The sequence below is a fragment of the Temnothorax americanus genome, unplaced genomic scaffold (assembly GCF_048541705.1).
Source record: "Temnothorax americanus isolate GAGA-0224 unplaced genomic scaffold, ASM4854170v1 Scaffold152, whole genome shotgun sequence".
Classification (NCBI taxonomy): domain Eukaryota; kingdom Metazoa; phylum Arthropoda; class Insecta; order Hymenoptera; family Formicidae; genus Temnothorax; species Temnothorax americanus.
This window is the reverse complement of record NW_027509289.1, coordinates 135,287-149,076: the sequence shown is the minus strand read 5'-3', so window position 1 is coordinate 149,076 and position 13,790 is coordinate 135,287. Positions and strand designations below refer to the sequence as shown.

The 13,790-nt window shown below is 30.6% G+C and overlaps 2 protein-coding genes and 1 long non-coding RNA gene across 4 annotated transcripts in view; 1 reads left to right on the top strand and 2 right to left on the bottom strand.

The window, feature by feature from the left end:
• Positions 1 to 13,790, bottom strand: part of LOC143895323 (uncharacterized) — a 43,736-nt gene that overhangs the window by 4,282 nt on the left and 25,664 nt on the right. The window contains exon 3 of the mRNA XM_077402372.1: positions 286 to 515. The gene's annotated coding sequence lies outside the window, so the exon portion shown is untranslated. The remainder of the gene's footprint in view (positions 1 to 285; positions 516 to 13,790) is intronic.
• LOC143895326 (uncharacterized) overlaps positions 1 to 13,790 on the bottom strand; it is an 89,030-nt gene that overhangs the window by 57,205 nt on the left and 18,035 nt on the right. The window lies entirely within an intron of this gene.
• Positions 2,422 to 8,076, top strand: LOC143895324 (uncharacterized). 2 transcript variants are annotated; one of them, XM_077402375.1, is made up of 4 exons: positions 2,422 to 2,574; positions 5,710 to 5,841; positions 6,071 to 6,267; positions 6,354 to 8,064. In XM_077402375.1, the coding sequence occupies exons 1-3, from the start codon at positions 2,452 to 2,454 to the stop codon at positions 6,194 to 6,196; spliced, it is 381 nt and encodes a 126-aa protein (XP_077258501.1). In that variant the 5' UTR covers positions 2,422 to 2,451; the 3' UTR covers positions 6,197 to 6,267; positions 6,354 to 8,064. The 2 variants fall into 2 exon arrangements, with proteins under 2 accessions (XP_077258501.1, XP_077258500.1); XM_077402374.1 differs by having other exon boundaries at positions 2,423 to 2,574; positions 6,354 to 8,076.

The following is a 13,790-nucleotide window of genomic DNA, read 5'->3' as shown; positions in this document are numbered from 1 at the left end:
CTTAATATCTCAGACAAGACTACAATTTTTGAAATTGTAAGGATTCATGCATAAAACAAAATCTCATATGGAAAAATTAGAAGTAGAAGTAGAAGATAGATTTGAAATGAGTTTAAACTAAAAATTTTTTTTAGCTAGTTGCTATTTTAATGAAACTATAAATTTCTAAGCTGTTTTTAAAAAAGTGATATTTAAAAATTGATTTGAATAGATTATTTTTAATCATAATAAATATTTAATAGGATGACATTTTCCTTGTTTTCACGAATTTATCGTAATACTTACAATATTCGTCTGCTTTTCATTTCTCTTTCCTTTTCTCATCTGTTTTATTCCTATATTATCGACAGTCTTTTTCTTTGAAAGAGACGGCTTGACAGTTTGACACTGTCTACAAAACCGTCATCCTTTAATTTAAATTGTTTAACCCTTACAGTTTTCATTGTCACAAAGTGTTTGTCATCTCTCTTGCTGTGTGCAAAGTTTTTCTTTCCTCCTGATGATTTGGAAAGTTTCTGCAAAATAATACATTTTTTGGCCGTAGACATATATCTAATGGATATATTTTCAAATTTATCTAACAATTATTATATAGATATATTGTGAGCTTCAATTCTTGGCTTCAATCAATACGGGCCGTAGAATAATCTTTAGTAAAATTACAGCATACAGTCTAATACTATTTCAATAAAAATATATATGTCATGCATACTTATAGTTTATTTTTTTATCCAAAACCATTAATCACACAGAAAGCTTTTGAAACAAAAATTACACAAAAAAAAATTAGATGCTTTAAACAGGGATTTGATAATCAGACTGTCGTTTTATTACAAAGAGCTTAAAAATATTACAATAGAATTCTGCATTGAACAGAAATAAATAATTACGCAAGACTACAATAAAAATAGCTTACATTAACATCAGAATTTTTATCTTCTACATCTTTTCTTTTCGCCAACTCTTTTCGTTGCTGTTTAGTTGGAAAAAACACTCCATATTTAACAATATTTTTTGAAGCTTCTACTATTTCAGCCCAATCTGAGAAATTGTAAAAAATTTTAAAAAATGAAAAAAAAAGAGTGAAAAAAAATAATGAAATTTACCATTGCTTTGAGCTTTCAGGATGGCCACTGTATTTATTCATTTAATGCCCGTTGAAATCTTGTTGGCCATGGCTTCTTTAGGCTGAACATTACAATTTTCAGGCCATTTTACAGTAACCTTTCTCTCCTCTTGTATTAAGGTGCTTATCGGTACATTTGGTTCATCAAACATGAGCCAATCTGAATGTGCCACTTGAACTGATCTATCAACCCCGTCATTGTCTTTTACATCCTCATTTATAAATTCACACAGAACATATGTCTTGTTTTCTTCCATCTTCATCACAGACATTTAGGATGATCGCACAGCAGCAAACTTTATACAGTCTATACGGAATCACTGTTTATAACCTTTTAGCTCTTCGAAGGAATATATATATAGAAGAAAAAAAGTTTACTTATATTATTAGAGCTATGAAAACAACATATAATGTATCTGTATATATATATATCGTTTAATCGGAGGATATATATATATATATATCCTCCGATTAAACCTTATATAAATATATATACATATATAGGGCCGGTATCGCGGTATCACAGTCTCCGATTAACGTAATCCTCCAATTAAACTCACTTTTCGTCTCTTTCTAGGGGGACAATTAGAAAAAGATGCAGAGTGAGTTTAATCGGAGGATCACGTTAATCGGAGGCTGTGATACCGGCCCATATACATATATGTGTATATATACATATATATATCTGTACTTACCCTGCAATGTATGCATGCAAAGTACACTTGGAGAAAACTTAACTGAACACGTACTGTATGGAAGCACGTTAAAACAATGGAGACGTTCAGGACACACTCTCACGCACTATCAATTTTCCTGAAACAATCATGCACCTATCTTTCGACCCGTTCGACCGCGGTTTTTTCCACACATGCGCGGGGAGAACCAATTTCGCTGAAACCATTGCGCAAGAATGCGCTCAGTAGCAATCGAACGTGATTGGCTCTTGATTTTAGAACCAACAAATCAGATGTTCTACTGAACGCAGCCATTATTGCCACAAAATATGGGCTTGTTTACAAAAACGCACAAGTTAGAATTATAGTATATATAGAAAGTAAATTTATATTGATTAATAATAGATTTATTTATAAAATAAAAAAAAGAGAAATTATAAACAGCAAAAGTTCTAAAATAAATTTTTAATTGCTACAAATTCTTATGTGAGTAATTAATGTTAACTGTTATTTAAGTAAAACAGAATGCCGTTAATTGCCTGATTGTGTTGTAAAAGGATAATCTGAAAGACTAATAATTTTGTAGGTTATCGTACACATTCTCTGCATTAATTAACAAGACAAGACTGCAATTATTTCCATTTTTTTAAAATGCCTCGTCCAAAACGAATAGGGGCATATAAAAGATATTTGCGTGATCCTACTAATATCCCAGTTCCTAGGTCAACAGTATGGTTAAGACAGACACAACAAAGAGATATTTACAATCATGATGTAAGTAGAAACTTTCTACTAGAAAGCATCAATGGTCCCTGGTAACCATCTCCGATAGAAAACGATAAAAAAATTTCTTATCGTTTTTAATACGGTTAGTGAATCGTTTATTTACGGTACTCTATCAGAAACTCACGTTACAAAATACTTGGGATCCTATCGTAAATGTCTTATCAGCTATACATCAGTTTCTATCGTTTTTAATATGGTTAGTGAATCGTTTATTTACGATATTCTATCAGAAACTCACGTTACAAAATACTTGGAATCTTATCGTAAATGTCTTCTCAGCTGCACATCAGTTTCTATCGTTTTTAATATGGTTAGTGAATCGTTTATTTACGGTACTCTATCAGAAACTCACGTTACAAAATACTTAGAATCCTATTGTAAATATCTTATCAGCTATATATCAGTTTCTATCGTTTTTAATATAATTAGTGAATCATTTATTTACGGTATTTTATCAGAAACTCACGTTGCAAAATACTTGGGATTCTATCGGAAATTTCTTATTACCTTTATATGGGTCTCAATCAGTTTTTAACATAATTGAAGTTTCGTTTATTCACGATACTCTATAAGAAATTCTCGATACAATACACATGGGCTTGCATCCTAAATTTCTTATTAGTGGTGCATCGGTTTCTATAATTTTTAATGGTATTAAAGTAGCTATAATTGTCTTTTTAATATGGTTAATAGTGAACCGTTTATTTACAATGCCCTGTCAGAAAAAAATTGGAAAAATTTGAAATTTCTCAGCTATATATCAAATCAGTCAGAACATCTTTAGATGTTTGCTACTCTGCATGCCACCGGATTATAACCGTGTAAAAGAAAAATAAACCGTATCAGAGATTTTTCTATGATAAAGAAAAAACTGCATTTTTTTTAAATAATTAAGCTTCCACCTTTGCGACAACAGCACCAGGAAGCCAAGGGCCAAAATTTTCACGGTTATTAGAGAAATAAAAACAACATTTACATTAGAAACGTCTTATTTAAAATTGCACTAAAATACAAATAAAATATTTTATTATTTTAATCTTAATAACAAATCACACACACACACACACACACATAAAAATACTTCGACGAACTTTGTTTTCGAAGATGATAAGTTGTATGTCGGAAAATCCTGATAAGAAACGATAGATGTGTCGGTTCGGTTAAGTCGTATAAATATCGACGAGATGTCTATCGTTTTAACCTTATAAAAACATATGCAAAATAGAAGGTTTTCAAACGATTCAATTTATATCATTAATATACGATAGAAAACGAACCGATTTGCTGCCGTACAGAAGATGATAAGTTGTATGTCGGAAAATCCTGATAAGAAACGATAGATCCCTTACAAAAAAGTATTACTGACTAAATACTTAAAATCTCAGTAATTTAATACTGTCAATATTTATTTGGGAAATACTGGGAAAATACTGGTAATGATAAATATTATAGGTAGTGATTAATACTACACAGAACTACTGGTGCTTAGTATTGAATTACTCACCGATATTTCGATTTCCGATATTTACCCGGCATAAAAAAATTTTTTTTTTTCGAAATTTTATTACTATTTTATAACTAAATTTGTTTCTTAATATGCAGTCTATAATTATAAATATTTTCTTGTATTTAAAATAACACACTTACCTTGGTGGGATCGAACTCGGGACCTCTGGATCGTGAGCCAACTGCCTTACGTGGTAGACTACTTCTTAATTTGATGTAAGTGTTATATATAGTCTACATGTGTCATAACCAGCACAAATATATAATTTTTCAAAAATCATCTTAAGAAACAAATTCAGTTTAAAAAGAGTAATAAAATTTTGAATTGGATATTAAAATGATATCTTCAGTACTATTTCAAAACTTGTACACTTTTATCACGACGAATTAGTACAGACCTTCATATAAAATGTATTTGTGCCTTACTTTTATCTCTTTTTCTTAATATTATCAGGAATTACACCCATTATAATGTTTTTATACAAATTGTAGTACTGGTCAGTGATTAATTTCACATGGAATATTCAGTTCAGTACTTGAGTATTAATATTAAAATACTGGCCAGTGATTTATTACACATGGAATTCTTGGTTCAGTACTTCAGTACTAACATTGAAATACTCATAAGTAATTCAACACAAGTATTTATTACACAAGTATTTTTCACCTAGTATTAAATGCTTTCTCATCAGAAATTTAATACTAAGTATTCAATACTCGTCCTGTATTAAATACTACTTTCATAAATTACTGACCAGTAATAAAATACTATGCAATACTTGGATCACAGTGATTCGAGTACTAATAAATACTTAATTTTAGTATTATTAATACACAAAATAAGTATTTATTACTAACCAGCTAGTAATACTTTTTTGTAAAGGATGTGTCGGTTCGGTTAAGTCGTATAAATATCGACGAGATGTCTATCGTTTTAACCTTATAAAAACATATGCAAAGTAGAAGGTTTTCAAACGATTCAATTTATATCATTAATATACGATAGAAAACGAACCGATTTGCTGCCGTACAGAAAATGATAAGTTGTATGTCGGAAAATCCTGATAAGAAACGATAGATGTATCGGTTCGGTTAAGTTATATAAATATCGATAAGATGTCTATCATTTTATTCTTATATATCCGTATTAATGCATACGGTAAAATTATTACCATAAATAACGATACATATTATATCGTGTATATACGATTGATTCAGATGGGCAATAATTGTATATATAGAAAACGATTCATAACTATAAAATTTGTATAGTTATTTTCTTATTCGGACCTAAAACGATAGAAACCGATTCGATTCGATTAATGTTTTATCTGTCTTCTAAATATGCAACGATGGAATCGATAAGATACGATTAAAAACGATACAGATATAGCCGTTTTTAATCGTTTTCTATCGGATATGGTTACCAGGGGTAGCATCAATGAAAGCATTAATCATAAATTTGTTTATACGCATATACAAAAATTTCAGAAATATATATATATTAATTGATAAAAGAATTAATTGTTATTAATTATTATTTGTGATTATAATGAATAGAAGTTTTTCAGCACAAACTATAAATGTTTTTTGAAATCTTGAATTTTACATTTTCAGGATCCTAATGCTAATAACAATGACATGGAGAATGACAGGTGCTGCAGTTCAAGTCATCAGAATGTTAACTCGACAGAAAGTTTGAATAATAATATTTCAATATTTGCATCAAACTCATTAATTGAAATGCTGGTAACGTGTGTGAGCCTTTTTTCAACCTTTAATTTGTTTGAAATTTAAACAGAAAAATTTTTTAAAAGTTCTGTGTTTAAATTGTAATTCATACATGCATGCTGGCGATGCAAAATGGTGCAGTCTTATGAAGATATTCATGATTTAGTGCTATTCAGCTTCCAAATAAAATTAATTTTTTTTTGACAATATATTTATTATACTATTATTTGCATTGTATTTGTTATAGAACTCTTCATCTTCCAGTAACATATCCAGCAATTCTGACAATGAAAGTATAAGTCTTAATAGCACATTTTGGGAAACGAAAGAAATGAATTTTGTAATGAATTTGATGTCTTCTATGAAAATATAAATAATCAACCTCAGCAAGACTATAATGAAGAAAATTATGAGGTTCAACAAAAGCATGATCATTATAGAATGGTAAAAATATTGAAGTTATTTTTTTATAAATAATATTTATTGCTATTATGATATATGCGAGTTTCTTTGTGTGTAATTCATTACAGAGAGAAGATAGAAAACTCTTGTATAATGGAGCTCAAATATCTGCAAAGGAAAATGATATTTTAATTATGAGTTTTATTATTAGATGGGGTTTGGAAGACAAAGGTATCGAACATCTCCTACGACTAATCGACTCTCACATGCCTGTACCTTTACTGGGTTCAAAATACTTATTTTTAAAAAAATTTCCTACTCCTCCCTCTATGAAAATAAGGCATGTTTGTTCTAAATGTTCAAATTTACTGCCTCCGGATATTGATGAAGGAATTGAGTGCTCATGTGGTCATTATTGTTCTACGAAGATTCTAAAAGATGATGGTAATTTCTTCGTTCAGTTATCTATTAGTGATCAGATACAGCAAATTATGAGTAATAATGAACTTGTAAATCAATTACGGAAAGAATGTCATGAAAATGATGTAATTAATGGGACAGTTTGCAAACACCTTAGAAACAGAGGTGTTATTGATGATGACGATGTAACATTACAGTGGCACACAGATGGCGTAAGGCCATTTAAATCCTCTAACGTAAGTGTATGGCCTATTCAAGCTTGCATCAATGAATTGCCTTTCAAAGCTCGAAAGGATAATATGCTTCTCTGTGGATTATATTATGGAAAAAACAGTCCAATAATAAATACATTTATGAAACCATTTGTTTATGAATTGGAAAGTTTACACACAGAGGGCATTGTTTGTAATGTTGTTGGAAGAGAATATCCTGTAAATATCAAAGTTCATACATTACTGTCATCGGTAGACTCTGTAGCTCGACCAAAACTCCAAGGAATTAAACAATTTAATGGAAAATATGGATGTTCCTTTTGTTTGCATCGTGGTACACGAATTGAAAAAGAAAGAGGTAGTGCTAGGGTGTATATTGGAGGCCTAGGGGAACCAAGGTCCCAAGAGCAGCATTTAAGCGCTCTAGAACGACTTGAGCATTATAATGACACACATCGTCAAAATAAAACTGACATTCAGGGTGTTAAAGGAGGAAGTGTTTTATTATTATTGCCTATATTTAACATTATTTGGTCCTTTTTTTTGTACCGGATTATATGCATGCCTCCCTTGAAGGAGTAGTAACGACATTCCTTAAACATTGGACTAGTTATGAAAACAAAGATAAGGATTATTATTTGAACAGTAAGAAAAAAAAATTTTTGAATGACAGAATTCAATCAATAAAGCCACCAGTGGAAATAACCAGAACTCCAAGGAAAATTGATGAGCTTAATGTATGGAAAGCGTCAGAGTTACGTAGTTTTCTCTTGTATTATTCCTTAGTGTGCTTGAAAGAACTTTTACCGTCGAAATATTTGAAGCATTGGTTTCTTTTCGTGTACAGTATGACAATTTTTCTTAAGGAAAGATTGGATGATAATGAATTTAAAAAGGGTCGAGCTGCTCTAATCGAATTTGTTGATAATATTGCAGTTGTTTATCCAGGTTCTTATTCATTATATACTTTTAATACTCATTTGTTGCTTTTCACATGCCAAAGGCAGTAGAGGATTTTGGAGGGCTTTGGGCTTCCTCTACGTTTCCTTTTGAGCATTTTAATGGAGTTCTGACAAAACTTATAAAGGGAACACGCAGTGTGTTCCTCGGCAGATATGTCGCTCTTTCTTGCGATTACGTTATGTTTCTCATTTGAGTTCACAAATTTTTTCTCGTAATGATTGTTCTCAACCAGGAAAAAAATTATATGAATCTATGTTATGGAAATACTATTCCAGTCATAATAGCAATCTCTTCTCCAATAATTTAAGACTGTTTGGAGCACCTGAAAACTATTATCTGTCCTTAGTGAAAATCCTTAGGAAAAAATCACAATTCAGGAATTTCTTCAAACAAATGTGAAATCCATTGCACAGTCCTTCAAACGACTTATCTTTAAAGGCACTGTTTTCCATGCAAATGCCTATAGAGCTCTCACTGTAAGAAATAACAGCATTGCCAAAATAAATAACAATATCTTTCTAGTAATTACACGTATACTAATTGTTGATTATATTGACACAGAAAGAAAGAATTGTGTTGTATTAGGAGAACTACTCGAAGTAAGTGATGAGGATTCTTATCATGATAGAGAGCTAGACATATCGTCTAATAGCATTGTTTATGTATGTCATAGAAGTGGACGAATAATATCTCTGGTAACCATATCCGATAGAAAACGATTAAAAACGGCTATATCTGTATCGTTTTTAATCGTATCTTATCGGTTCTATCGTTGCATATTTAGAAGACAGATAAAACATTAATCGAATCGAATCGGTTTCTATCGTTTTAGGTCCGAATAAGAAAATAACTATACAAATTTTATAGTTATGAATTGTTTTCTATATGTACAATTATTGCCCATCTGAATCAATCGTATATACACAATATAATATGTATCGTTATTTATGGTAATAATTTTACCGTATGCATTAATACGGATATATAAGCAGAATAAAATGATAGACATCTTATCGATATTTATATGACTTAACCGAACCAATACATCTATCGTTTCTTATCAGGATTTTCTGACATACAACTTATCATCTTCTTTATGGCAGCAAATCGGTTCGTTTTCTATCGTATATTAATGATATAAATTGAATCGTTTGAAAACCTTCTACTTTGCATATGTTTGTATAAAGTTAAAACGATAGACATCTCGTCGATATTTATACGACTTAACCGAACCGACACATCTATCGTTTCTGTTATGTGTTGACAATCTGGTTGGTGTTGTGCGAATGAGATTAAGAATGTCAGGAATGATGAAGAAGCGTAAAGAGCAAAAAAGTTTAACACAAAGAATTTAGGAACAGCATAAACATAGATCACAAGAATGAATGGTGCGTAGATCAAAGATGTTTAATATGAAAGACGTAGAAAAATCAGGAACGTAGAACGCAGGATGAATGGCGCGCAGATCAATGATGTTTATCGCGCAGGACGCAGGAAAATCAGAATCGTAGATCGCAAGGATAAATGGCGCGCAGAAAAATCAGGATCGTAGATCGCAAGGATGAATGGCGCGCAGAAAAATCAGGACTGAGTTAAATCTGTAAATAACAAATCCAAATAATTTAAAAGTCTCAAAAAAGGGGTATCAATTCGTCATTCGGCGTATTCGGTGTATCAACGTAATTCAGCATTATGATAAACTCAAAGCGGTGTATCAAAAACGTCATTCAAAATCTCTTTACAGTTTCGAACTATTCGTCATCAGCGGTGTATCAAAAAACATTCATTCGAAATCTCCTTACAGTCTCGAACTGTTCGTCATCACGTAAGAGGTCTGAATCTTACATCGCAGTCTCGAACTGCTCGATCACCTTTAAAGGTGTACGCAAGAACATTCGTTGTCCTTCACCATAATATAAAGCTGATCGCAAAAAGCTACGCGGTAATCACGCAACATCGTGTTGCCCGTCATGACCTCGAACGTATGAATCCGCGGTTAACTCAATCGTAGTAAAGCTTACTCTTACCTTTAAACTTCTATCTACCTTCTTACGTATAAAGACGACGAATTCGAATAATCCGCTATGACTCCATCATTCGAGCAATCCGCTATGACTCCATCGAATCTCCTTTCGAAACTCCCTTCGAAATGTCTCCGTCGAATCTCCTTTCTCCGTCGAATATCCTTTCTGTACGTCTCCGTCGAATCTCGCACTCCACTCTTTCGAACTCGCACTCTTTCGAACTCGCACTCTTTCGAACTCACACTTTTTCGACTTTATCCCTTTTATCTTTCGTTACGATATTTTCCTTTTCAAAATAGTTCGCGATATCGGAGAGAGAAGTAAGCAGACAGACAAGAAAAAAAAACAACAACACGAGAAATTCATCGTTGCTAAAATCGATTCTCTGAAGCCGCGTTCGTTGATCGTCACGCTTTCCTCGATCGCGCTCGCGACGTCCAAACCGACGTTAAAGCGGCGTTAATTTCGAAACAGTTTCTTATCAGGATTTTCCGACATACAACTTATCATCTTCTGTACGGCAGCAAATCGGTTCGTTTTCTATCGTATATTAATGATATAAATTGAATCGTTTGAAAATCTTCTACTTTGCATATGTTTTTATAAGGTTAAAACGATAGACATCTCGTCGATATTTATACGACTTAACCGAACCGACACATCTATCGTTTCTTATCAGGATTTTCCGACATACAACTTATCATCTTCGAAAACAAAGTTCGTCGAAGTATTTTTATGTGTGTGTGTGTGTGTGTGTGTGTGATTTGTTATTAAGATTAAAATAATAAAATATTTTATTTGTATTTTAGTGCAATTTTAAATAAGACGTTTCTAATGTAAATGTTGTTTTTATTTCTCTAATAACCGTGAAAATTTTGGCCCTTGGCTTCCTGGTGCTGTTGTCGCAAAGGTGGAAGCTTAATTATTTAAAAAAAAAATGCAGTTCTTTCTTTATCATAGAAAGATCTCTGATACGGTTTATTTTTCTTTTACACGGTTATAATCCGGTGGCATGCAGAGTAGCAAACATCTAAAGATGTTCTGACTGATTTATAGCTGAGAAATTTCAAATTTTTCCAATTTTTTTCTGACAGGGCATCGTAAATAAACGGTTCACTATTAACCATATTAAAAAGACAATTATAGCTACTTTAATACCATTAAAAATTATAGAAACCGATGCACCACTAATAAGAAATTTAGGATGCAAGCCCATGTGTATTGTATCGAGAATTTTTTATAGAGTATCGTGAATAAACGAAACTTCAATTATGTTAAAAACTGATTGAGACCGATATAAAGGTAATAAGAAATTTCCGATAGAATCCCAAGTATTTTGCAACGTGAGTTTCTGATAAAATACCGTAAATAAATGATTCACTAATTATATTAAAAACAATAGAAACTGATATATAGCTGATAAGATATTTACGATAGGATTCAAAGTATTTTGTAACGTGAGTTTCTGATAGAGTACCGTAAATAAACGATTCACTAACCATATTAAAAACGATAGAAACTGATGTGCAGCTGAGAAGACATTTACGATAAGATTCCAAGTATTTTGTAACGTGAGTTTCTGATAGAATATCGTAAATAAACGATTCACTAACCATATTAAAAACGATAGAAACTGATGTATAGCTGATAAGACATTTACGATAGGATCCCAAGTATTTTGTAACGTGAGTTTCTGATAGAGTACCGTAAATAAACGATTCACTAACCGTATTAAAAACGATAAGAAATTTTTTTATCGTTTTCTATCGGAGATGGTTACCAGGGATGTCACATGCCTCAGAGCATAATATCAAAATGTGTCTGTATTTCGTATAATGATGCTCAAATACATATTATTCCATTAGTTAATTCATTGGAGAGGGACTAATAAGGAGAATATCGTAAATAGAGTTGATAAGAAAAAATTACAACAAATTGAAATGTTCTTAATTCTATATAGAATTTAAAATTACTGTATTCTATGTAATATATTATGACCTGCAATGTATATAATGTAAAATGTAATGTAATATAAAAAATAATGTAATATGATTCCTGATTTTTATTATATAATATATTACAACTTATTTTTAGATTTACTTTTTACTTTTTTTATTTTTATTTATTATGATATAGAAAAAGAGAATAGAAATAATTTAATTTTAATAATTATAATTTGCAATAACTTTGATAATTTTGTTCACTAGTTATAAAAGTGATATAACCACATATAACTATATATGCGCTTTGACATGTCTTCTTCTAAAAAAGTGATGTAAAGTTTATTGTTCTCGCTTTTCCGCGATGCCGATTGGTTCTCTTGCTGCGCTTACTTCATTTGCAGCTGTCATTGTATATTTTGACAGTTGTGTGTTCAAGGAGTTAATAGTGTAATAGTAATAGCATAATGTTAAAGCTAAATAGCGCGCGCAAAGCGTAAATTAGTAAATTAAAAAATTCATAACAAAAGTTGTTATATATGTTTTAATACTTTTAAGTAATTGTTTTGCGGCTCTATTTGTTAAAATACTGCAATTATTGTAAAACATGCTACTTAATATATTCAAACTTGACGATAATTTAATACAATTTTGTTTTTTACTTGGAATTCTTTATACGAATCCTTTATCCTTTATACTCGTTTTAATAGAAGCAAACTATAAAAACTAAAGAAAATCTTATAAATTATCTCTTCCTAATAAGGACAGACATATAAACGAAGATAAATATTTATATCTATTTTTAAAACTTAAAAACACTTTAAAAATTCCAGATGCAATATAGAAATAATAATAAAGAAAATAACTTAAGAGTTATCCTCTATAACTGTAACCTTATAACTTTAAAATACTTATAACTTTAACTTTATAACTTTAAACCTTGAAGATTTAACCACATGAGATAAATCTTCTTAAAAGTTTGCTTCTATGTAACTTTTAAGTTAAGATCAAGATTCACAAAAAAACTTTAAAGTTCAATGTTTTCTTATGATTACCTAAGATTTATTAAAATTACTTTGAAGTTACTTTTCCACTCCTTTAGAGTACCAGAATACTATTTTAAAGTCAGTTTTTAAAACCTTTAGTTTTCTAAAATTATTTTACAGTCAGTTTTGAAATACTTTGAAATTTCTTAGATTACTTTAGATTAACCTTGTACACACTTTAATTTACCTAAAATGTTATTAAGTAAACTCTTGAATTTTTAAGATTACTTTTAAGAACTTTAAAGTTATTTAAAGTATATTATACATCTCTTCGGGGATTTTTACTTTTGTTTTATTCCGTCAAACGTATTGATTTCGATTACTCCCTTACTTTATAGAGACTATCTATCTAGCATTTCAGTTTTAGTTACTCTTGTTCTGCGATTTTAACTCATCTTTTTTGCACTCACGCATATTCGATGATTTCATTTGTTTAAGGTATTCCTTTCATGACGCCAAAGTCTTAAGAATTAACTAATTTTTTGGTACAAGAAAGTTAAAATGCATATCTTTACGCTAGAAAAAAATTAAACTACATTACCGAACATATAAAGAAGAATTATGACTTTGAAAATTCGATATTTTATATGTGACGTTATCGAAAAAGTCTATTTTTCACATTTCAATGTAATAATTTGTTTATCAAATATCTTAAGATATTAAATATTAACTGCGCTACATATTCGCTAAACTCTATATTTTCGATAGTGCCGATAAAAATACAGAGTCACCAAATATTTAAACAAAATATTTACGTTAAAAGTTGACTTAAAATGTGGTTTATAGATGAATATTTTTAATGGCGACTTTCAAGGAATTATTTGGCAACGCAAGCTGTGCGCTCATGTCACACTTCAGTTCATCACATACGGTTTATTATCAACTTTTATTTTCACAAATTGTCCCTTATTTTTGCCCACATTACTCCTCACTTTATGTTTCTTATCACTCATTATTATT